Source organism: Hypanus sabinus, chromosome 14 (genome assembly GCF_030144855.1).
Source record: "Hypanus sabinus isolate sHypSab1 chromosome 14, sHypSab1.hap1, whole genome shotgun sequence".
Taxonomy (NCBI): Eukaryota; Metazoa; Chordata; class Chondrichthyes; order Myliobatiformes; family Dasyatidae; genus Hypanus; species Hypanus sabinus.
The window spans coordinates 1,340,469-1,362,906 of NC_082719.1; the positions used below are offsets into that span (position 1 = coordinate 1,340,469).

The window sequence follows — 22,438 nt, forward strand, 5'->3', positions numbered from 1 at the left end:
TAATATTCTACCTGTTGCTCCTCCCGCTACATTCTGGGTACCGGGTGCGGCTGCTACAGGAGAGCAGACCATAAATATGCCCATAGATGGCACTTGTTAACCCCACTGCCTTTCCTAATCCCTCTTCTTCCTGCTCCCACTTGTCTCTGAAGCAACAGACAAAATATGTGAGGGCCCGAGCCCGGTGCTGTCCCAGTCTCAGTGCCACTGTCGTTTGCAATGCCCTGTGGTCTGGGGATGACGAACATGGAGTTGCTCACTGCCCCATGATACACTGGTGTTCTTAAAATATTTTGCTCACTGAAGTTGAGTATTGGCAGGAACCTCAACACAAACTCCAGCACCCAAGATGAAGTGTTAGAGCATGCCCCCGGTCATCCTGAAGAACAACCAAACGCTTTCGAACAAAGTTTGGTGTATCTGGGGGAAAAGCCCACCAGCCAGCCTGTGGGCTTCTGTGTGAGGGGACTAGCGTTCCCTCCGGGCACACTGGTCAGTTGAAGGAAAGAAAGGTGGTGGGGAGGAGGAGGATCTTTGAAAGGAGCACCCACCTGGTCTGTGAGCTGCTGGGCCATGGATCAATGGGTGATAGAGCTGTGGAATTAATGCATCATTCCTCTTCTCTACCTTCTGTATGTATTCCCTTAATATACTAACGCCCACCAACTGTTTAATTAGCAACTTAATAATATGAAATTATAACAAAGTAACATAATAATAATTATTATTATTATAAATCAGGTCTTCTCGGCCTCTCTGGGTAACGTCTGCCCTGCTTTGGGGAATGAGTCTCCACAGGTACATCAGGTGGATCTTTTGACATCCAGTGCAGTTCTTGATCATGTCCTCAATCTGTTTATCGATCCCTGGCCACCACACAGAGGCACGGGCAAGACCTTTTATCATCACGGTACCCAGGTGCCCCTCGTGCAGTTCCTCCAGCACTCTGGTGCATAGCTTGGGAGGAATCACAGCTCGTGAGCCACACATCAGTGTTCCCCGACACAATGACAACTGCTCCTTCCTCGCTGAGAAGTCTGGAAACAGTGTGTTACCCTGTGCTGGCCAACCCTTTACCCTGATGTCATACACTTTTGACAACATAGGGTCATTGCGTGTTTCCCTTTCAAAGAGGCTGTTCATTACTGGTAATTCTTCAACTATTGTTGTGTGAAAGATCTCTATTGGATCCATTTGTGTAGTTATCTCTGAAGTGGGCAGTGGTAAACATGACAAGCCATCTGCATTGCCGTGTTACTTGGTCCCCTTGTGTTCGATGTCATACCGGTGACCTCCTAAGAAAAGTGAGCATCGCCGTAGCCTTTGTTCTGTCATCACTGGAACACCTTTCCTTGGGTTGATGATTGTCACGAGAGGCTGATGGTCAGTCAACAGGGTAAACTTTTGGCCATACAGGTAGTGACTGAATTTCTTGTCTCCTCACACACTCTGTCAATCTCTGTGTAGTTGTGTTCAGCTGAAGTTAGCGTTCTTGAGGCAAAGGCTATTGGTCTTTCTGAGCCATCCGGAAACTTGTGCGATAACACAGCTCCTATCCCTTGGGGCGAGGCATCACAAGCTAGTTGGATTGGTAAGGAGGGGTCAAAGTGCGCGAGCAACCCGTCTGAAGTCATGAGTCTTTTAGTTTTGTGAAATGATTTCTCACAGCTCTCAGTCCACTTCCATTGTGTCCCTGTTTGTAACAGTGCATTTAGTGGGTGTAGGACTGTGGATAGGTTATAGAACATAGAACATAGAATAGTACATCACATTACAGGTCCTTCAGCCCACAGTGTTATGCCAACCCTCAAACCCTGCCTCCCATATAACCCCCCACCTTAAATTCCTCCATATACCTGTCTAACAGTCTCTTAAACTTCACTAGTGTATCTGTCTCCACCACTGACTCAGGCAGTGCATTCCTCGCACCAACTACTCTCTGAGTGAAAAACCTTCCTCTAATATCCCCCTTGAACTTCCCACCCCTTACCTCAAAGCCATGTCTTCTTGTACTGAGCAGTGGTGCCCTGGGGAAGAGGCGCTGGCTGTCCACTCTGTCTACTCCTCTTAATATCTTGTACACCTCTATCATGTCTCCTCTCATCCTCCTTCTCCCCAAAGAGTAAAGCCCTAGCTCCCTTAATCTCTGGTCATAATCCATAGTCTCTAAACCAGGCAGCATACTGGTAAATCTCCTCTGTACCCTTTCCAATGCTTCCATATCCTTCCTATAGTGAGGCGACCAGAACTGGACACAGTACTCCAAGTGTGGCCGAACTAGAGTTTTATAGAGCTGCATCATTACATCACGCCTCTTAAACTCTATCCCTCGAATTATGAAAGCTAACACCCCATAAGCTTTCTTAACTACCCTATCTACCTGTGAGGCAACTTTCAGGGATCTGTGGACATGTACCCCCAGATCCCTCTGCTCCTCCACACTACCAAGTATCTTGCCATTTACTTTGTACTCTGCCTTGGAGTTTGTCCTTCCAAAGTGTACCACCTCACACTTCTCCGGGTTGAACTCCATCTGCCACTTCTCAGCCCACTTCTGCATCCTATCAATGTCTCTCTGCAATCTTCGACAATCCTCTACACTATCTACAACACCACCAACCTTTGTGTCGTCTGCAAACTTGCCAACCCACACTTCTACCCCCACATCCAGGTCGTTAATAAAAATCACAAAAAGTAGAGGTCCCAGAACAGATCCTTGTGGGACACCACTAGTCACAACCCTCCAATCTGAATGTACTCACTCCACCACAACCCTCTGCCATCTGCAGGCAAGCCAATTCTGAATCCACCTGGCCAAACTTCCCTGGATCCCATGCCTTCTGACTTTCTGAATAAGCCTACCGTGTGGAACCTTGTCAAGCGCTTTACTAAAATCCATGAAGATCACATCCACTGCACTACCCTCATCTATATGCCTGGTCACCTCTTTAAAGAACTCCATCAGGCTTGTTAGGCACGATCTGCCCTTCACAAAGCCATGCTGACTGTCCCTGATCAGACCATGATTCTCTAAATGTCCATAGATCCTATCTCTAAGAATATTTTCCAATAGGTTTCCCACCACAGACGTAAGGCTCACTGGCTATCCTGACTACCTTTTTTGAACAAGGGGACAATATTCACCTCCCTCCAATCCTCCGGTACCATTCCCATGGACAACGAGGACATAAAGATCCTAGCCAGAGGTTCAGCAATCTCTTCCCTTGCCTCGTGGAGCAGCCTGGGGAATATTCCGTCAGGCCCGGGGGACTTATCCATCCTAATGTATTTTAACAACTCCAACACCTCTTCTCCCTTAATATCAACATGCTCCAGAACATCAACCTCACTCATATGGTCCTCACTGTCATCAATACCGAAGAGAAGCATTCATTGAGGACCTCACTCACTTCCACAGCCTCCAGGCACATCTTCCCACTTTTATCTCTAATCGGTCCTACCTTCACTCCTGTCATCCTTTTGTTCTTCACATAATTGAAGAATGCCTTGGAGTTTTCCTTTACCCTCCTCGCCAAGGCCTTCTCATGCCCCCTTCTTGCTCTTCTCAGCCCCTTCTTAAGCTCCTTTCTTGCTCCCCTATATTCCTCAATAGACCCATCTGATCCTTGCTTTCTAAACCTCATGTATGCTGCCTTCTTCCACCTGACTAGATTTTCCACTTCACTTGTCACCCATGGTTCCTTCACCCTACCATTCTTTATCTTCCTCACCAGGACAAATTTATCCCTAACATCCTGCAAGACATCCCTAAATATCGACCACATGTCCATAGTACATTCCCCAGCAAAAACATCATCCCAATTCACACCTGCAAGTCCTAGCCTTATGGCCTCATAATTTGCCCTTCGCCAATTAAAAATTTTCCTGTCCTCTCTGATTCTATCCTTTTCCATGATAAGGCTAAAGGCCAGGGAGCGGTGATCACTGTCCCCCAGATGCTCACCCACTGACAGATCTGTGACCTGACCCGGTTCGTTACCTAATACTAGATCTAGTATGGCATTCCCCCTGGTCGGCCTGTCAACATACTGTGACAGGAATCCATCCTGGACGCACTTGACAAACTCTGCCCCGTCTAAACCCTTGGAACTAATCAGGTGCCAATCAATATTAGGGAAGTTAAAGTCCCCCATGACAACAACCCTGTTATTTTTGCACCTTTCCAAAATCTGCCTTCCAATCTGCTCCTTGGTATCTCTGCTGCTACCAAGGGGTCTATAGAATACCCCCAGTAGAGTAACTGCTCCCTTCCTGTTCCTGACTTCCACCCATACTGACTCAAAAGAGGAGTCATTGCTACATTGCCCACCCTTTCTGCAGCTGTAATAGTATCCCTGACCAGTAATGCCACCACTCCTCCCCTTTCTCCCCCCTCTCTATCCCTTTTAAAGCACTGAAATCCAGGGATATTGAGAATCCATTCCTGCCCTGGTGCCAGCCAAGTCTCTGTAATGGCCACTACTTCATAATTCCATGTATGTATCCAAGCTCTCAGTTCATCACCTTTGTTCCTGATGCTTCTTGCATTGAAGTACACACACTTTAGCCCTTCTACCTTACCACCTTTACACCCTTTATTCTGCGGCTGTTTCCTCAAAGCCTCTCTATATGTTAGATCTTTACTCCATGCACTTCTTTCACTGCTCTATCGCTCTGGGTCCCATCCCCCTTGCAGATTAGTTACGCGAGAACTTGCGGTAATATTTCACTAGACCAGGGGTCAGCAACCTTTACCACTGAAAGAGCCACTTGGACCCGTTTCCCACAGAAAAGAAAACACTGGGAGCCGCAAAACCCGTTTGACATTTAAAATGAAATAACACTGCATACAACGTTTTTTTTGCCTTTATGCTATGTATAAACAAACTATAATGTGTTGCATTTATGAAATTGATGAACTCCTGCAGAGAAAACGAAATTACATTTCTGCATGCAACAAAAACATTTTGAACTCCGAAAAAAAGACGTTGGGTTGAAAGTTACTTTTAAGTAAAATACTCAACGTCTATTTGAGTCCTTCTTGTATTTATGAAAAACGCCGAACTTAAATTTTCCGCCAGCAGCAAACCAAAAATATCATCAGCCAGCTGTCAGCCTGAAAAATAAAAGGACTATTTCACTGAACAATGAAAAAATATGAATATACATAAAATAATAGGCAATTAAAATATTTATCATACTTGGTTAATGGGATTTCTGCTCCTGGACCTCAGCGCACAGCGTCTGCACATCAGGGCTGTATGACGTCACCTTCATCTTTACACAGGATCGCAAGCTGTCATCTGTGAAGCATGCGCGATGTTTGTTTTTAATAAAGTTCATGTTGGAGAACACCTGCTCACATACATATGTGGATCCAAAGATCGACAGGACTCCAAGCGCATACTTTTTCATGTTTACATAAATGTCGGGCACAGCATTCCATGTTTCAAACACAAGTTGGTCCGGATTTGGAAGGTTTTCAATATCACTCCATTTGTGATTCTGAGCAAGAACGGCCTTCTGACGGGCAACATCTTCAAGGTCTGCTGTCAAGCGTCTAAACTTGGACACCCATATGTCTTTGTCGGCTATGTCGGCCAGTTCCATCTCAAGATCAGGTTGACTCACACCTGCCAATGCAGTCGTATTCAGTAGGGAAGGATCGATGCTTAAGGGAGTGACCGGGAAGGATAATGTGTTTTTTTCCTCTCTGAACTCACAGAAGCGTTTCCCAAACGATGTTTGCATTGCGATGATTGCAGAATGTAAATACTCCGAAATTATCATGTCGTGACCTTGTTTGAACTCTCTCAAATTGGGGAAGTGAGACAAAGTGCCTTTCTGTAAATCTCTGGCAAGCACTGTCAACTTGCGCTCGAATGCCAAGACATCCTCCAACATGTGCAGGGCTGTGCGTCCTTTCCCCTGAAGAGCTGTGTTCAGCGTGTTCAGGTGCGCTGTCATGTCTACCATGAAGTGTAGCTTTTCCAGCCACTCTGGCTGTTCCAGCTCAGGAAAGTTGAGCCCTTTGCTGCCCAGGAAAGTTTTCACTTCTTCCAGACACGCGACAAAGCGTTTCAGCACCTCCCCTTTGGACAGCCACCGGACTTTGTTGTGCAGCAGGAGATCAGAATATGCGCTTTCCATCTCGTCCAGTAACAAACGGAATTGACGGTGATTTAAACTTTTTGCCATTATTTTATTGACAATCTGAATGACAACATCCATTACTTCTGTGCATTCCGGAGGAAATGTTTGAGCGCACAGTGCCTCTTGGTGCAAGATGCAGTGAAAAGTCAGCAGCTTTCTGTCCAGCGACTTCTGCAGTAAAGCCACAAATCCCTTGTGCGTTCCCGTCATATTCGGAGCCCCATCAGTAGCTACTGACACCAGATGGGTGGTCTTTATTCCTTTGGCTCTTAAACAATTCAAGACAGCCTCACAGATGTCCTCCCCCCGTGTTTGGTCTTTTAGAGGTATCAACTCAATCAGTTCTTCCTGTGGCCCGGCAGAGTTTACATACCGGCAGAACAACGCTATTTGTTCAATATCGCCTTTGTCTTTAGACTCGTCACAGGCAATCGAGTAGGCCACAGCTGAATTGATGTCTTTAATTTGCTGTCTTGTGATGTCTTCTGCCATTTTTATGGTTCTGTCTTTGACAGTCTTTGCAGAGAGGGGCATATCCCTGATTTTCTGCACAATTTCACTCTTGTTTTTAAAGTCCGTGAATAGATGTTCTGAAATCTTAATGAAAGATTCTTTTATATATTCACCATCTGTAAACTGCTTCCCGTGCCTGACTATTTCCTGAGCGGCAATATAACTGGCGTATGTCGTTGATTTTCCTGACTTCATCCATTTCTGGAAATGATTTTTGCTCAGATCAACCTTCCGCATCAGTTCCGAAACGGCTTTTTTTCTCTCATCTCCATCCGGATATTTTTGAGCAAAGGCTGCGTGTTTATTCTGGAAATGTCTTGCGACATCTGACTTTTTGTTGTTTGCTAGTTTCTCATTGCATATTAAGCATACCGGTAAACCAGTCTCGTCAACAGTGAAAGCAAATGAATCTGTCCACGTATCATTAAACGTTCTGTTTTCTTCAGTCACTTTTCTTTTTTTAGAATTCTCCATAGTTGGCTTACCTTGGATCGAAAAATTAAAGAAATCGCGCATTGGTGGGTGTCAGGTATTGGCAGTGGTGACGTATATTAATAGCGATAAAAACACGTTGCAGCGGTGTGTTCAGGCAGTCAGTAAACTGCAGTCGAATAACTTTATTCGAACTAAACAGCCTTGCTTTTAAGCCTCCCTCAACCCAGCCCCCATGGACGCAGATGCTGCAAAAGACACGTACTCACAAACCCCCGTAGGCAATCTCCCTTAGCCGGAATGCTGGCTAATTGAGAGCCGTTTCGGATGTGTCAGAAAATGTGTCGCCACACTTACATTGTACAAGATCACCATAATCTTCAAATTTAGAATTACATTTCAAAAGCTAACAAACTAACATAAAATACATTTTAATTAAATACTGACCAATTATTTCCCAAAGCCACAGGGAGCCGCAGCACAGAGGTGAAAGAGCCACAAATGGCTCGGGAGCCGCAGGTTGCCGACCCCCGCACTAGACTAAGATATGCTCTCAGCTGAGACACATTTTCAGGTGGTGGTGTCTTAAGCACCGCTTCTATCTTGTCTTGAGACATGTGTAAGCCATCCTTGTTGATCGCATGCCCACAGTATGAGATTTCCTTTTTGAAAAGCTCACATTTCTGTCGATAGCTCTGAGCCCATATTCTCGTAACCCGGTGAGTGAGCACTTGTTTAAGGTTGGAAAGATGTTCATCGTTATCTTTGCCAGTGACAATGATGTCATCCAGGTAACATGGAGTCCCTGGAATCCCCTGCAGGACCTTGTCCATTGCCCTTTGCCAAATTGCAGGCGCTGATGCTATCCCAAACACCAGCCTGTTGTACTGGTAAAGTCCTTTGTGTGCATTTATTGTCAGGTATTTCTTGGATGCTTCTTCGATTTCCTTTTGAAGGTAAGCCTGGGTCAAATCAATTTTTGTGAAATGTTCCCCTCCTGATAGGGAAACAAAAATGTCCGCAATATGAGGTAGAGGGTACTGTAGAGTGCGGAGAACTGGTTTAACAGTCACTTTAAAGTCTCCACACATGTGCACCTTGCTTGGTTTTCCTGGTTTTGTGCTGGAGGTTTCCATCATCACTGGAAAAATAGGCGTGGCCCATTCACTCCAGTCCACCTTTGACAGGACCCCAGTCTGCTCAGGATTTTTCAGCTCTGCCTCTACTGTAGGATGGATTGCATACGGCACTGGTCTGGCTTTGTGAAATCTTGGACATGAATTTTCCTCAATCTCAATCTTTGCCTTCATGCCCTGAAGTGTTCCTATTCCTTTCATGAATACTTCCTCAGAGTCAGCAAGTGTTTGTGACAGTCTCTCAGATGTGGTCCTGCTGACACATCTAGTGTCTTGATGGTGCGCCAACCTAACTGGATTTTCCTGAGCCATTCACGTCCAGGCAACAGTGGTCCTCCATTTTCAATACATAGAGGTTCAGTTGCTGTGTTTTACCTCCGTGGGTCACTGTCATTTTAATTTTGCCTTCAGAACGCAGTTCCTGTCCTGTGTAAGTCTTTAGCAGTCGTTTAGTTCATTTCAGAGGGATGTGCGAAAACAGTCATTTGTAGTTGCATACAGAGGTCACTGTTAAGGTTGAGCCTGTGTCCAACTCCATTTTCAGTCTCACACCTGCCACTTGTGAAGTGATCCATGTTACTTTTCGATCATCTGTCTCTTTCACGCTGCGAAGTGGCAGACAAGACAATTCACTTCTGTCTGAGTCATTTTCATCAGAACTACTTTCTTTCATTTGGTGCACATTGTTGTATTTTCCTTTCTGGGGTTTCTTGTTTCTCTGTATTTTGCCCTTTTCCTGCTGTTTAGCTTTGCATACTCTGCCAATGTGGCCCAGTTTGCCACAGTTTCCCCATTCTTTATCGTTAAACCAACAACAATCAGGGTCATGTAACCTGTTCCCATAATGGTAACATTTCTTTCCAACATTTCTGCGTGGTGACATTTTATTCGTAGCATATTCCAGAGATTTTTGTTGTATCTCTGGAGCACCTCATGTGGCTATTTCTAATGAGATTGAGATGTTCAACGCCTTTTTGAATGTAAGGTCTTTTTCACACAGGAGATCCTTCTGTGTGGTTTCACAGTACATGCCACACACTAACCTGTCCCTCAATGCATCTGATTGACCCATTCCAAAATGATGATGTTCTGATAATATGCGCAATTCAGCACAATATTCAGAAATGCTTTCGTTTTTGCTCTGACTCCGATTGTAAAATTTAAATCTTTCAGTACTGACCAGTGGTTTGGGGTTTAAATGCTGTTGGAGAGTGTCTACCATTTGCTTGAATGTTTTGTCAGCTGGCTTTTCGGGGTTAACAAGCTCTGTAGTAGGCCGTATGCTTTCATGCCCAAAACCCTGAGTAATAGTGGGTTTTCTTTTCATCACTAATACCATTAGCATCATAATATAACTCCACCCTTTCAATGTAAGATGCCCAGTCTTCAATGCCTCTATCAAATGTAGCAATGGTTCCAATTAATGCCATCCTTGTTGTGTTGATTTATCCTTGTTATGTAAATTTAACCGCAGTCCCTTGTTCACTTGACTCAAATGACCTTTTTTTGCGAGCGTCGCAAGTGTGTTCTGGCTAGATGTGTGTGTCACTCCCTTTTTTAAAATTTCCCTTCCGAGGCAGGCAGCCCTGGGGTTCAGCCCCGACTGTGGTCTTGCCTGGACATGTCGTGGCTCCGACTGTGTCTTTCGGTCTCCTGATGTTCCAGACTCTGGCTGAATTCCGGCTTCCTTCCAATTGCCGTTATCAATTAAAACAGGGCATTCCGATACGATGTAGGTTCATTAACCTTGTCGCCAATCTGTTGTGTATGTGACCGGTTACACAACAAAACTATAAGTAAAAACATTAGAGGCCGGAGCTAAGGTAACAGGGGTTTTTACTTACGGAACCCAAACTGAATACATATATATACACAGATCAATACGCACCTAATAGCACATACTCAATAATGTGTTTCTATGACATAAAATAGTCCCATATTATACAGTAGGCTATATGATACAGCTGGAATAATAGTTTACCCAGTCACCTTTTTTATGAAGTTTTCTTATCTTTTCAATTCCAGCTGCAAACTAATCTGCTCCTTATTTATATATAGTGTTGTGATGATGCTTGCCCAATACATGCTCACATCCCTTTCGTAACACCACAAGAGACACTACCATGCTGATATCTACTGCTCACCCTTAACATTTTCAGCACTGCATGCACAACACTGGGAACATTGAGGGCAAGGAACAAATTTGCTCGCTTGTTGGTTTTAATACTGGATCTGTCTTAGTTTCAATCAGCGATACGATTCCCAACATGATCAACAACAACAAGCAGTATTTCACTAGCTGCTTTAACTTTGCAAAAACGGCCAGCTGATTATCAAATTGAAACTGAACCAAGCCACACTTTGGAATAATCTGGACAGCTGACCTAAAGCTTGGCCGTAGGTATAGGATGCAATGCATAGAGAAGGTTAGGGTTTCGGCAGGTAAAGGTATATTTATGAACAGATAAAATGAAGATGTACCAAAAGCCAGGGTTGGAGGAGTGATCAAGTGTGTTGTGGGATATCTGTAAACGGCTGTGGAGGCTGCATTACTGATGCCTCCAAGACACAATTTAAAAAATTTTTAATGTGAGAATATCTAAGGTTATGGATCATATTAATTAAGATCAACAGTGAGATACAGATCAGGCAGCATGCAATTAAATGTCAGAATAGACTAGAGAAGGTGGGATATCCAATCTTGCTCCTACGCTGTTATTTACTCCTCTAGCTCTGTCTGTCTTTCTTATTGCAGCAGCTATTTTAAGTTACAATTAAACTAAAACTGTGACAATGTAAAGGTACATGATGCTTATGAAACATATGGCTTGGCTTTCTGATTCATGCCTAATTTATTATTTTATAATATTCCACAGAGGCTGCAGTCTTGCAATGTGTGCAGGATTGTTTTATGGTTCCAGCTTTGTACCAGTCCTCTACATTAAGAACCATGCTGAAAGAAATGAAACTGAATTTTTTGGAGCTAGTCAGTTTGGTAAGAAATTTAGCTTCTTCAAGCAGAACTTAAATTTACATCCCTTTCTACCACTAAGTGTTTTTTGGCTTAATGCAAACCTGTCTTAGTTTATCAAACATCTGGAAATTTGAATTACTGTATGTGCTAATGCTAGCCTTGAAAGTCCTATCAACAAAGGCATGTGATGACTAACTTGGTATTTATTGGAATATCAATGTCATTTATAATTTGTTTACTCTCTGAAAGTTCTCTACTAATGCTTTGCCAAGCTCATGTTACATCTTATTTGATTCCATTACAAATATGTTCTAAGCTCATGGACAAGTAAAACCAGAATGTAAAAGGAAGATTGTAATTCTGGGGCACAGTAAGGAGTTGGTCAGACCACGTTTGGCGTATTGTGAGCAGTTTTCATCCCCATGTCCAAGGAAGAATGTGGTAGTGATGGAGAAGATCCAGAGGCCAAATAATTAATCTACGAGGAAATTTGAGTCAGGGAGTAATAATGCGGCTTTATCAAGCTCTAGTTAAGTCAGGTCCGGTGTATTGTATTCATTTTAGTCACTCCAAATAGAAAGCATGTGATGGCTTTGGAGAGGGTTACCAGGATTAGGCATGTCCTACAAGGAGAGGTTGTTTTCTCTGGTACAGTGGATGCTAAGGGGAGACCTGACAGAAATTTATATGAAAAGTATTGAGGACGTAAGTGTTATATAGAGTGGGCAGATGCTTGGAATGACCTCCTGGGAGTGGTAGTGGCGGTAACTACGACAGGGGCTCTTAGGTAGCTACATGAATATGCAAAGAATGACAGAGGGATATGCATAGTTTGTAGGAGGGAATTAATTTGGTTAAGTATTTAATTGCTAGTTGAGTTGGTACAGCACTACATTGTGGGCTGAAGGGCCTGTTCCTATGCTGTACACACAAAGTACACTGCAGATGCTGGGGTCAAATCAACACGTACAAACAAGCTGGACGAACTCAGCAGGTCGGGGAGCATCTGTTGAAAGGAGCTGTCAACGTTTCGGGCCAAGACCTTTTGTCAGGACTAAAGAAGGAGGGGGCAGGGGCCCTATAAAGAAGGTGGGGGGAGGGTGGAAAACCGATCAGAGGAAAGAATCAAGGGTGGGGGAGGGGATGCAGGGAGGGGATAGGCAGGAAGGATGAAGAAGGAATCTAAGGGGAAAGCACTATGGGTAGTAGAAGAAGGTAGAATCATGAGAGAGGTGATAGGCAGCTGGAAGAGGAGACAGAGTGAAAGTGGGATGGGGGAAGGGAGAGGGAGGGACTTACCGGAAGTTGGAGAATTCGATGTTCATACCAAGGGGCTGCGGACTACCCAGACGGTAAATGAGGTGTTGCTCCTCCAACCTGAGTTTGGCCTCATCATGGCAGTAGAGGAGGCCATGTATGGACATATCCGAATGGGAATGAGAAGCAGAGTTGAAGTGGGTGGCAACCGGGAGATCCTGTCTGTTGTGGCGGATGGAGTGGAGGGTGCTCAATGAAGCAGTTTCCCAATCTGCATCGGGTCACGAAAGAGAAGCTATTATACACTTCAATTCCACATCAAGAAGGCCTCAAGGCCCTCTGCTACTTTCTTGAAAATAGACCTCACCAGTTCCCCAACACCACCACACTCCTCAGTTGGCAGAACTGGTACTCACACTTAATAGCTTCTCTTTTCACTTTTCCCACTTTCTTCAGACCAAGGGTGTAGCTATGGGCACTCACATGGGCCCCAGCTATGCCTGCCTCTTCGTGGGTTATGTGGAACAGTCTGTGCTCCAAATCTATACTGGTACTGCTCTCCAACTTTTCCTTCACGACATTGACGACTACATTGGTGCTGCTTCCTGAACCCATGCTGAGCTCGTCAGTTTCATTGACTTTGCCTCTAACTTTCACCCAGCCCTCAGATTCACTTGGTCCATCTCAGACACTTCTCTCCCCTTTCTCGATCTCTCGGTCTCCATCTCTGGAGACAGGCTATCCACTGACATCTTCTATAAACCCACTGACTCCCATAACTACCTTGATTATACCTCTTCCCACCCTGCCAAATGTAAAAATGCTATTCCCTATTCTCAGTTCCTCCGTCTCCACCGCATCTGTTCCCAAGATGAGGCTTTCTGTTCCAGGACATCCCAAATGTCCTCTTTCTTTAAGAATCATGGTTTCCCTTCTGCCATCATCAACGATGCTGTTACCCGCATCTCCTCCATTTCCCGCACTTCGGCCCTCACCCCATCCTCCTGTCACCACAAGGACTGAGTTCCCCCTGTCCTCACCTACCATCCCACCAGCCTCCAGATCCAGCATGTTATCCTCCACAACTTCTGCCACCTTTAACAGGACCCCACCACTAAGCACGTAATTCCCTTTCTACTCCTCTCTGCTTTTCACAGGGATCATTCCCTCTGCAACTGCCTGGTCCACACGTCCCTCCCCACAGATCTCCCACCTGGCACTTATCCCTGCAAGCACAGGTGCTACACCTGTCCCTACACCTCCTCTCTTACCACCATTCAGGGCCCCAAACAGTCCTTCCAGGTGAGGCAACACTTCACTTGTGAGTCTGTTGGGGTAATCTATTGCATCCGGTGCGGTCTCCTCTACATCGGCAAGACCCGACGCAGATTGGGGGACCGCTTCGTCGAGCACACACGCTCCGCCCATCACAACAGACAGGATCTCCCGGTTGCCACCCCCTTCAACTCTGCTTCACATTCCCATTCGGATATGTCCATACATGGCCTCCTCTACTGCCATGATGAGGCCAAACTCAGATTGGAGGAGCAACATCTCATATACCGTCTGGGTAGTCTCCAGCCCCTTGGCATGAACATCGAATTCTCCAACTTCCAGTAATTCCCTCCCTCTCCCTTACCCCATCCCACTTTCACTCTGCCTCCTCTTCTAGCTGCCTATCACGTCTCTCATGACTCTGCCTTCTTCTACTACCCGTAGTGCTTTCCCCTTAGATTCCTTCTTCACCTCTCCTGCCTATCCCCTCCCTGCTTCCCCTCCCACACCCCTTGATCTTTCCTCTGATTGGTTTTCCACTCTCCCCTCACCTTCTTTATGGGGCCCCTGCCCTCTGCTTCTTCAGTCCTGATAAAGGGTCTTGGCCCGAAACGTTGACAGCTCCTTTCAACGGATGCTGCCCGACCTGCTGAGTTCATCCAGCTTGTTTGTCCTGTGCTGTACGGTTTTCTGTTCTATGTTCACTCTCTGCTTTATCATACATACACAACACATATTCAGAAGGTCTGTCAATATCACTGAAAACTAAAACATAATTCAAATGATGAGACATATCAGATCACATTAAAATGCGAACTGTATCTTTCCCTGTGCCTCAGATATTATTTCAACTTCTTCAATGTCACAAAAACAAAGTAACTGGTTGTAGATTACAGGAGGAATGGAGATGGATCTGGGTTTGAGAGGGTGATCAGCTTTAAGTTCCTTGGCATCCACATCACCGAGGACCTCACGTGGTCTGTACACACCAGCTGTGTGGTGAAAAAGGCACATCAATGCCTCTTTCACCTCAGACAGTTGAAGAAGTTTGGTATGGACACTCCAAATTAAATGAGCTTTCTATAGGGGCACGATTAAGCTCATCCTGACTGGCTGCATCACTGCCTGGTATGGGAACTGTACCTCCTTCAATCCCAGGACTCTGCAGAGAGTGGTGTGGACAGCCTAGCACATCTGTAGATGTGAACTTCCCACTATTCAGGACATTTACAAAGACAGGTGTACAAAGAGAGATCATTGGGGACCCGAATCACCCCAACCACAAACTGTTCCAGCTGCTACCATCCAGGAAACGGTATCGCAGCATAAAAACCAGGACCAACAGGCTCTGGGACAGCTTCTTCCACCAGGCCATCAGACTGATTAACTCACACTGATACAATTGTATTTCTATGCTATATTGACTGTCCTGTTTTACATACTATTTATTATAAATTACTATAAATTGCACTTTGCATATTTAGACAGAGATGTAACGTAAACATTTTTACTCCGCATGTATATGAAGGATGTAAAAAAAATGACACTTACTGTATTTTGCAGATGTTACAAACACCCTGGACTCTGCTAATGTGGAAACATCCTGGAATAGGAATGAAGTAGAGAGCCTTATGTTGTGAAATATCAAAAGTGTGTGAACAGTTAGAGTCAGGGTAGAGAACACCAGGGATCAGGAATGTGGGAAGTTTTTGGCTGGAGTCAGGCTGAAACAAAGAAGGTAATGAAGGACAGTTTGAGAACCATATGGTTTGAGTAGAAAGTGGGAATAAAAGAACAGAGTGCAAAAGGAAGGTAGAGAGAGAGACAGTATTTCCTTTAAAACTCAAATTTGTTGGCATTTTCACAGGGGATTTCACAGGGCAGCTTCGTTTGCGGGCAGTGGAGTGAGCTGGGAGCAAAGAGTATTGCTTGGGCTCAGAGAGCTTAGGCGGAAGAGGGCACTGTAGGCTTATCTTTTAGTTCTCCTTGTTTTTTTCAGTTATTTGGGAAGTATGAGTGTGAGGGCAGCTTGTTGTTCTCGGTGTCGGATGTGGGAGATCCTGGAGTCTCCGAGCCTCCCGGACGTCCACATCTGCGCCAGGTGCACCGAACTGCAGCTCCTGAGGGACCGAGTTAGGGAACTGGAGCTGCAGCTCGATGACCTTTGCCTGGTCAGGGAGAGTGAGGAGGTGATTGAGAGGAGTTACAGGCAGGTGGTCACTCCGGGGCCACGGGAGGCAGATAGGTGGGTCACGGTCAGGAAGGGGAAGAGGCAGGTACTAGAGAGTACCCCAGTGGCTGTACCCCTTGACAATAAGTACTCATGTTTGAGTACTGTTGGGGGGGACAGCCTACCTGGTGGAAGTGACAGTAGCCAGGCCTCTGGCACAGAGGACGGCCCTGTAGCTCAGAAGGGTAGGGATAGAAGAAAGAGGACCATAGTAATAGGGGACTCGATAGTCAGTGGTTCAGACAGGCGGTTCTGTGGAGGTGATCAGGAGTCCCGGATGGTAGTTTGCCTCCCTGGTGCCAGGGTTCAGGACGTTTCTGATCGCGTCCAAGATATCCTGAAGTGGGAGGGTGAGGAGCCAGAGGTCGTGGTACATGTAGGTACCAATGACATAGGTAGGAAAGGGGAAGAGGTCCTAAAACGAGAGTATAGGGAGTTAGGAAGGCAGTTAAGAAGAAGGACCGCAAAGGTAGTAATCTCGGGATTACTGCCTGTGCCACGCGACAGTGAGAGTAGGAATGGAATTAGGTGGAGGATGAATGCGTGGCTGTGGGATTGGAGCAGGGGGCAGGGATTCAAGTTTCTGGATCATTGGGACCTCTTCTGGGGCAGGCGTGACCTGTTCAAGAAGGAAGGGTTACACTTGAATCCTGGGGGGACCAATATCCTAGCGGGGAGGTTTGCTAGGGCTACAGGGCAGACTTTAAACTAGTAAGATGGAGGGGGGGGAGAATCAATTTGAGGAAACTATGGGAGGGGAGGTTAGTTCACCAGTAGAGCAAGTAAATAGACAGTGTGTGAGGGAGGAAAGACAGGTGATGGAGAAGGGATGCGCTCAGCCCAAAGATGTAGGGGAGAAGAAAGAAAAGGATAATAAATTTGAATGCATTGTTAGGGATGAAAAGAGAGGAGGAGGTGGAGAGTATCTTAAATGTATCTATTTTAATGCTAGGAGCATTGTAAGAAAGGTGGATGAGCTTAAAGCGTGGATTGATACCTGGAATTATGATGTTGTAGCTATTAGTGAAACATGGTTGCAGGAAGGGTGTGATTGGCAACTAAATATTCCTGGATTTAGTTGCTTCAGGTGTGATAGAGTAGGAGGGGCCAGAGGAGGAGGTGTTGCTTTGCTTGTCCGAGAAAATCTTATGGCGGTGCTTTGGAAGGATAGATTAGAGAGCTCCTCTAGGGAGGCTATTTGGGTGGAATTGAGGAATGGGAAAGGTGTAGTAACACTGATAGGAGTGTATTATAGGCCACCTAATGGGGAGCGTGAGTTGGAAGAGCAAATGTGTAAGGAGATAGCAGATATTTGTAGTAAACACGAGGTGGTGATTCTGGGAGATTTTAATTTTCCACACGTAGACTGGGAAGCTCATTCTGTAAAAGGGCTGGATGGTTTAGAGTTTGTGAAATGTGTGCAGGATAGTTTTTTGCAACAATACATAGAAGTACCGACTGGAGATGGGGCAGTGTTGGATCTCCTGTTAGGGAATGTGATAGGTCAGCTGACAGATGTATGTGTTGGGGAGCACTTCGGGTCCAGTGATCACAATAGCATTAGCTTCAATATAATTATGGAGAAAGACAGGACAGGACCTAGAGTTGAGATTTTTGATTAGAGAAAGGCTAACCTTGAGGAGATGCAAAGGGATTTAGAGAGAGTGGATTGGGTCAAGTTGTTTTATGGGAAGGATGTAATAGAGAAATGGACGTCATTTAAGGGTGAAATTATGAGGGTACAGAATCTTTATGTTCCTGTTAGGTTGAAAGGAAAGGTTAAAGGTTTGAAAGCACCATGGTTTTCAAGGGATATTAGAAATTTGGTTCGGATAAAGAGGGATGTCTACAATAAATATAGGCAGCATGGAGTAGAGGAATTGATCGAGGAATATAAAGAATGTAAAAGGAATCTTAAGAAAGAGATTAGAAAAGCTAAAAGAAGATACGAGGTTGGTTTGGCAAATAAGGTGAAAGTAAATCCGAAAGGTTTCTACAGTTATATTAAAAGCAAGAGGATAGTGAGGGATAAAATTGGCCCCTTAGAGAATCAGAGTGATCAGCTATGTGTGGAGCCGAGGGAGATGGGAGAGATTTTGAACGATTTCTTCTCTTCGGTATTCACTAAGGAGAAGGATATTGAATTGTGTAAGGTATGGGAAACAAGTAAGGAAGTTATGGAACCTATGACAATTAAAGAGGTGGAAGTACTGGCGCTTTTAAGAAATTTAAAAGTGGATAAATCTCCGGGTCCTGACAGGATATTCCGCAGGACCTTGAGGTAAGTTTGTGTAGGAATAGCAGGAGCTCTGACAGAGATCTTTAAGATGTCATTAGAAACGGGGATTGTGCCGGAGGATTGGCGTATTGCTCATGTAGTTCCATTGTTTAAAAAGGGTTCTAGAAGTAAGCCTAGCAATTATAGACCTGTCAGTTTGACATCAGTGGTGGGTAAATTAATGGAAAGTATTCTTAGAGATAGTATTAATAATTATCTGGATAGACAGGATCTGATTAGGAGTAGCCAGCATGTATTTGTGCGTGGAAGGTCATGTTTGACAAACCTTATTGAATTTTTTGAAGAAGTTACGAGGAATGTTGACGAGGGTAAGGCAGTAGATGTAGTCTATATGGACTTCAGCAAAGCCTTTGACAAAGTTCCACATAGAAGGTTAGTTAAGAAGGTTCAGTCGTTAGGTATTAATACTGGAGTAATAAAATGGATTCAACAGTGGCTAGATGGGAGATGCCAGAGAGTAGTGGTGGATAATTGTTTATCGGGATGGAGGCCGGTGACTAGCGGGGTGCCTCAGGGATCTGTTTGGGCCCAATGTTGTTTGTAATATACATAAATGATCTGGATGATGGGGTGGTAAATTGGATTAATAAGTATGCCGATGATACTAAGGTAGGAGGTGTTGTGGATAATGAGGTGGGTTTTCAAAGCTTGCAGGGAGATTTATGCCGGTTAGAAGAATGGGCTGAACGTTGGCAGATGCAGTTTAATGCTGAGAAGTGTGAGGTTCTACATTTTGGCAGAAATAATCCAAATAGAACGTACAGGGTAAATGGTAGGGCATTGAGGAATGCAGAGGAACAGAGAGATCTAGGAATAACAGTGCATAGTTCCCTGAAGGTGGAGTCTCATGTAGATAGGGTGGTGAAGAAGGCTTTTGGAATGCTGGCCTTTATAAATCAAAGCATTGAGTACAGAAGTTGGGATGTAATGTTAAAATTGTACAAGGCATTGGTAAGGCCAAGTTTAGAATATTGTGTGCAGTTCTGGTCACCGAATTATAGGAAAGATATCAATAAATTAGAGAGAGTGCAGAGACGATTTACTAGGATGTTACCTGGGTTTCAGCACTTAAGTTACAGAGAAAGGTTGAACAAGTTAGGTCTCTATTCATTGGAGCGTAGAAGGTTGAGGGGGGATTTGATTGAGGTATTTAAAATTTTGAGAGGGATAGATAGAGTTGACGTGAATAGGCTGTTTCCATTGAGAGTAGGGGAGATTCAAACTAGAGGACATGATTTGAGAGTTGGGGGCAGAAGTTTAAGGGAAACACGAGGGGGTATTTCTTTACTCAGAGAGTGATAGCAGTGTGGAATGAGCTTCCTGTAGAAGTAGTAGAGGCCAGTTCAGTTGTGTCATTTAAGGTAAAATTGGATAGGTATATGGACAGGAAAGGAGTGGAGGGTTATGGGCTGAGTGTGGGTAGGTGGGACTAGGTGAGATTAAGGGTTCGGCACGGACTAGGAGGGCCAAGATCGCCTGTTTCCGTGCTGTGATTGTTATATGGTTATATAGTTATTAGTTAAGGCAGTGAACATAGATCAGATAGATGTCCACATGCATAAGTTTCATTCACTTATGAGGACATTTCCTAGAAAATTATTCTTCCACTATACAAGTAACCATACATGCCAATGAAGATTTTTATTTTAAGCACAATCCTTTGGTAAGCTTTTCTGTGGCTAAGATGCTGTCTCAGAATTACCATCTCAGGTTTCTATAGTAAAACAGACTCTGGGGACCCAATGTTCATGCATTTATCATTGCTGTCCAATACTGGGTTATGTAATAGATTAAATAGCACTGGCAGCAAAGCACTTGGTATTGTGAATCACGTAACTGTAGTTAGTTGTATGTTCCTTCAGAGATTTCTCAAAAGCAGATCAAAGAAATATATTGAAATATAAATGCATCCCTATTGCTTCTTTAGAATTTCAAACACAAAGACAAATTAAACAAATTAAGCCCCTTATAAGGCTCTGCTTATCTTTAGTAAATGGGAATAGTGACACTTTGTAAGATTTGCAAGGGGAGATTTACTCAAACCCCCCCCCCACCCCCACTGATGCTTCTTTCTGCAGCTGGACAGGAAACCTAAAGATTGTCCAATGAATTGTTCCTGGTTCTGAGTTTTCTCAACTGAGGAACCATTCAACCTGGCTGCTGCTTTGCTAGATATGGACATCCATGGATGCTACACCCCGGCTAGTCTAGTTGCAAGGATTTCCAACATTATACCCAGTTTCCTCCAATGAGCAAATCTCCTAGCTTGTTGCCATTCATAAATCATTATCTTGGATATTAGAAAGTGCTGTCTTTGATATTAATTCAAAGAGTGTCAATTGTTTAATTGTTTAAAATTCCCACGTGCCTAATTGTGAGAGGTCACAAAACAAGATGGTGTGGAATGATCTACAGTGGGTTGATTGAACTATAGACTAGGTTACAAAGCATTGCATATTTTACCAGCTTGACAATGTAATTCTGTGCCATTTTCTAGATAAACTCCTAATTGTCTTTCTTTTCTATTTTAGACATGGATTATGTTTTTGCATACTGCAGCGGGATTATTCTAACCAGTACCATTTATTTTCTCATCTACTGTGGCGTGAAGAAAAATAAACCATCTGTTTATTCAACAGCAATATTACCCGGTAAGGTGAAGTGACTCATAGTCACAAAGCGCAAGATACCCTTATCCAACATAAGCAGGCAATTTGGAAACATGTTATCATAGACTGTGGGGATTTTCCATATTCATTTAAAAGGAGATTATTTTGGTGTTGGAGGTAAAAGAGAATAATCTGTTATTTTAAATTACTAACTGATTGATTGTGAAATAAGTCATAGTGCTACTCTTCCCAAGAGCAGAAAGTGCTGAATAAGTATCAATGCTCTTGACCTCAGTCCAGCCAACATTAACGTTCAACTGGCTTTTATAAATAGAGCTGCCAAACTAATGTTTTCAATCTTCTGTTGATTTAGGAAGTTGAAGGGATAGATAATTTAATAAACAAGATGCCTGTAAGGTACATGTCTGCAATGAGATAGGCACGTAAGGGGGCAAAAAGAAAATAAGGAGAGGAAACTTTTCACAGAGAAATATAAGAATATTAAATTTGGTAGGAAGAACCAAAATCAGAACATCATTTAATTGGTTGAAATGACCAAATTTTGGCATTGAGAGGAATCAGAGCATTCCCCTAATGAATCGTGGAAAATCTGCAGGTACTTAGGACGATTTTTGACCATTATTGCAGAGGTGACGGCGTGTCAGGGTGTTCAGTCTGCTACTGTACAGGTCACTGGAGGGAATTCACTTGTGCCTGCAGCACAGGTCTTAAATGAGAATAAATTGACAGATACGGTCAGAGGCCATAGCTGCAGAATCATTGACCATACTGCAGGCTGAAACAGATAGTTTTTGTACCAGAGGAATCAAAATATAAGAGGCCATAAAGAAGATCAAAGTATTGGGCAGGTAAATGAGATTTTATTCATATATGTGAGGTGGGTATTAATTTTGTTGGTGAATTGAAGTAAAAGAATAGATAAACCATAATCTTTCTGAGTAGCAGAGAACGCTTGCTACCAGTATGCCTGTTTCAAACACAGTTTCATTTGAGTCATGTTTTCTTGGTGTCAATTAAATAATGGCTTGCAATCATAGGCAAAAGCCTAAATCCACTTTCCATTGGACGAGTGCAAGGTCAGCTACATGTACGTAATGCTTTTGGATTTCTTTACACGATATCCATTTTTTACACAAAGCTTTTTGATACTTAATGCAGGAAACTCAGGGTGCAAGTCTTGACCATGTCTGTTAAAGCCAGGTTCGTCCTTCTGTGGATATTTGCAGCTCGCATCCAACTTCAAACTAGTCCATAGAAGAGTTATGTTCTTATCACAGGTTATTCCTGCCTGGATTTTCCATGTTCCAAAAAAAAAGATTTTTTATTAAATCTAGGCTACAGAAGTAAGGGAGAATTACTAGTTTAGATTTTAGTCACTTGCCTACTAGTTGATTGCAAAGAGAGTCAGCAGAGAGAAAACAAAGGATCAGTTAAACACAATTAATAATGAATTAATAATTAATAGTGAAAAACAGTTCAGATCTGCAGGAACTGCCCAACAAAGAAAGTCAGAGAGAAAAACTGAGCTAATGTTACAGA

At 43.9% G+C, this 22,438-nt stretch overlaps 1 protein-coding gene across 1 annotated transcript in view; it reads left to right on the forward strand.

The window, feature by feature from the left end:
* Positions 1-22,438, forward strand: part of LOC132404520 (transmembrane protein 144-like) — a 311,590-nt gene that overhangs the window by 254,363 nt on the left and 34,789 nt on the right. The window contains exons 8-9 of the mRNA XM_059988685.1: positions 11,111-11,229; positions 20,801-20,920. Coding sequence (XP_059844668.1) covers positions 11,111-11,229; positions 20,801-20,920 — 239 coding nt within the window. The remainder of the gene's footprint in view (positions 1-11,110; positions 11,230-20,800; positions 20,921-22,438) is intronic.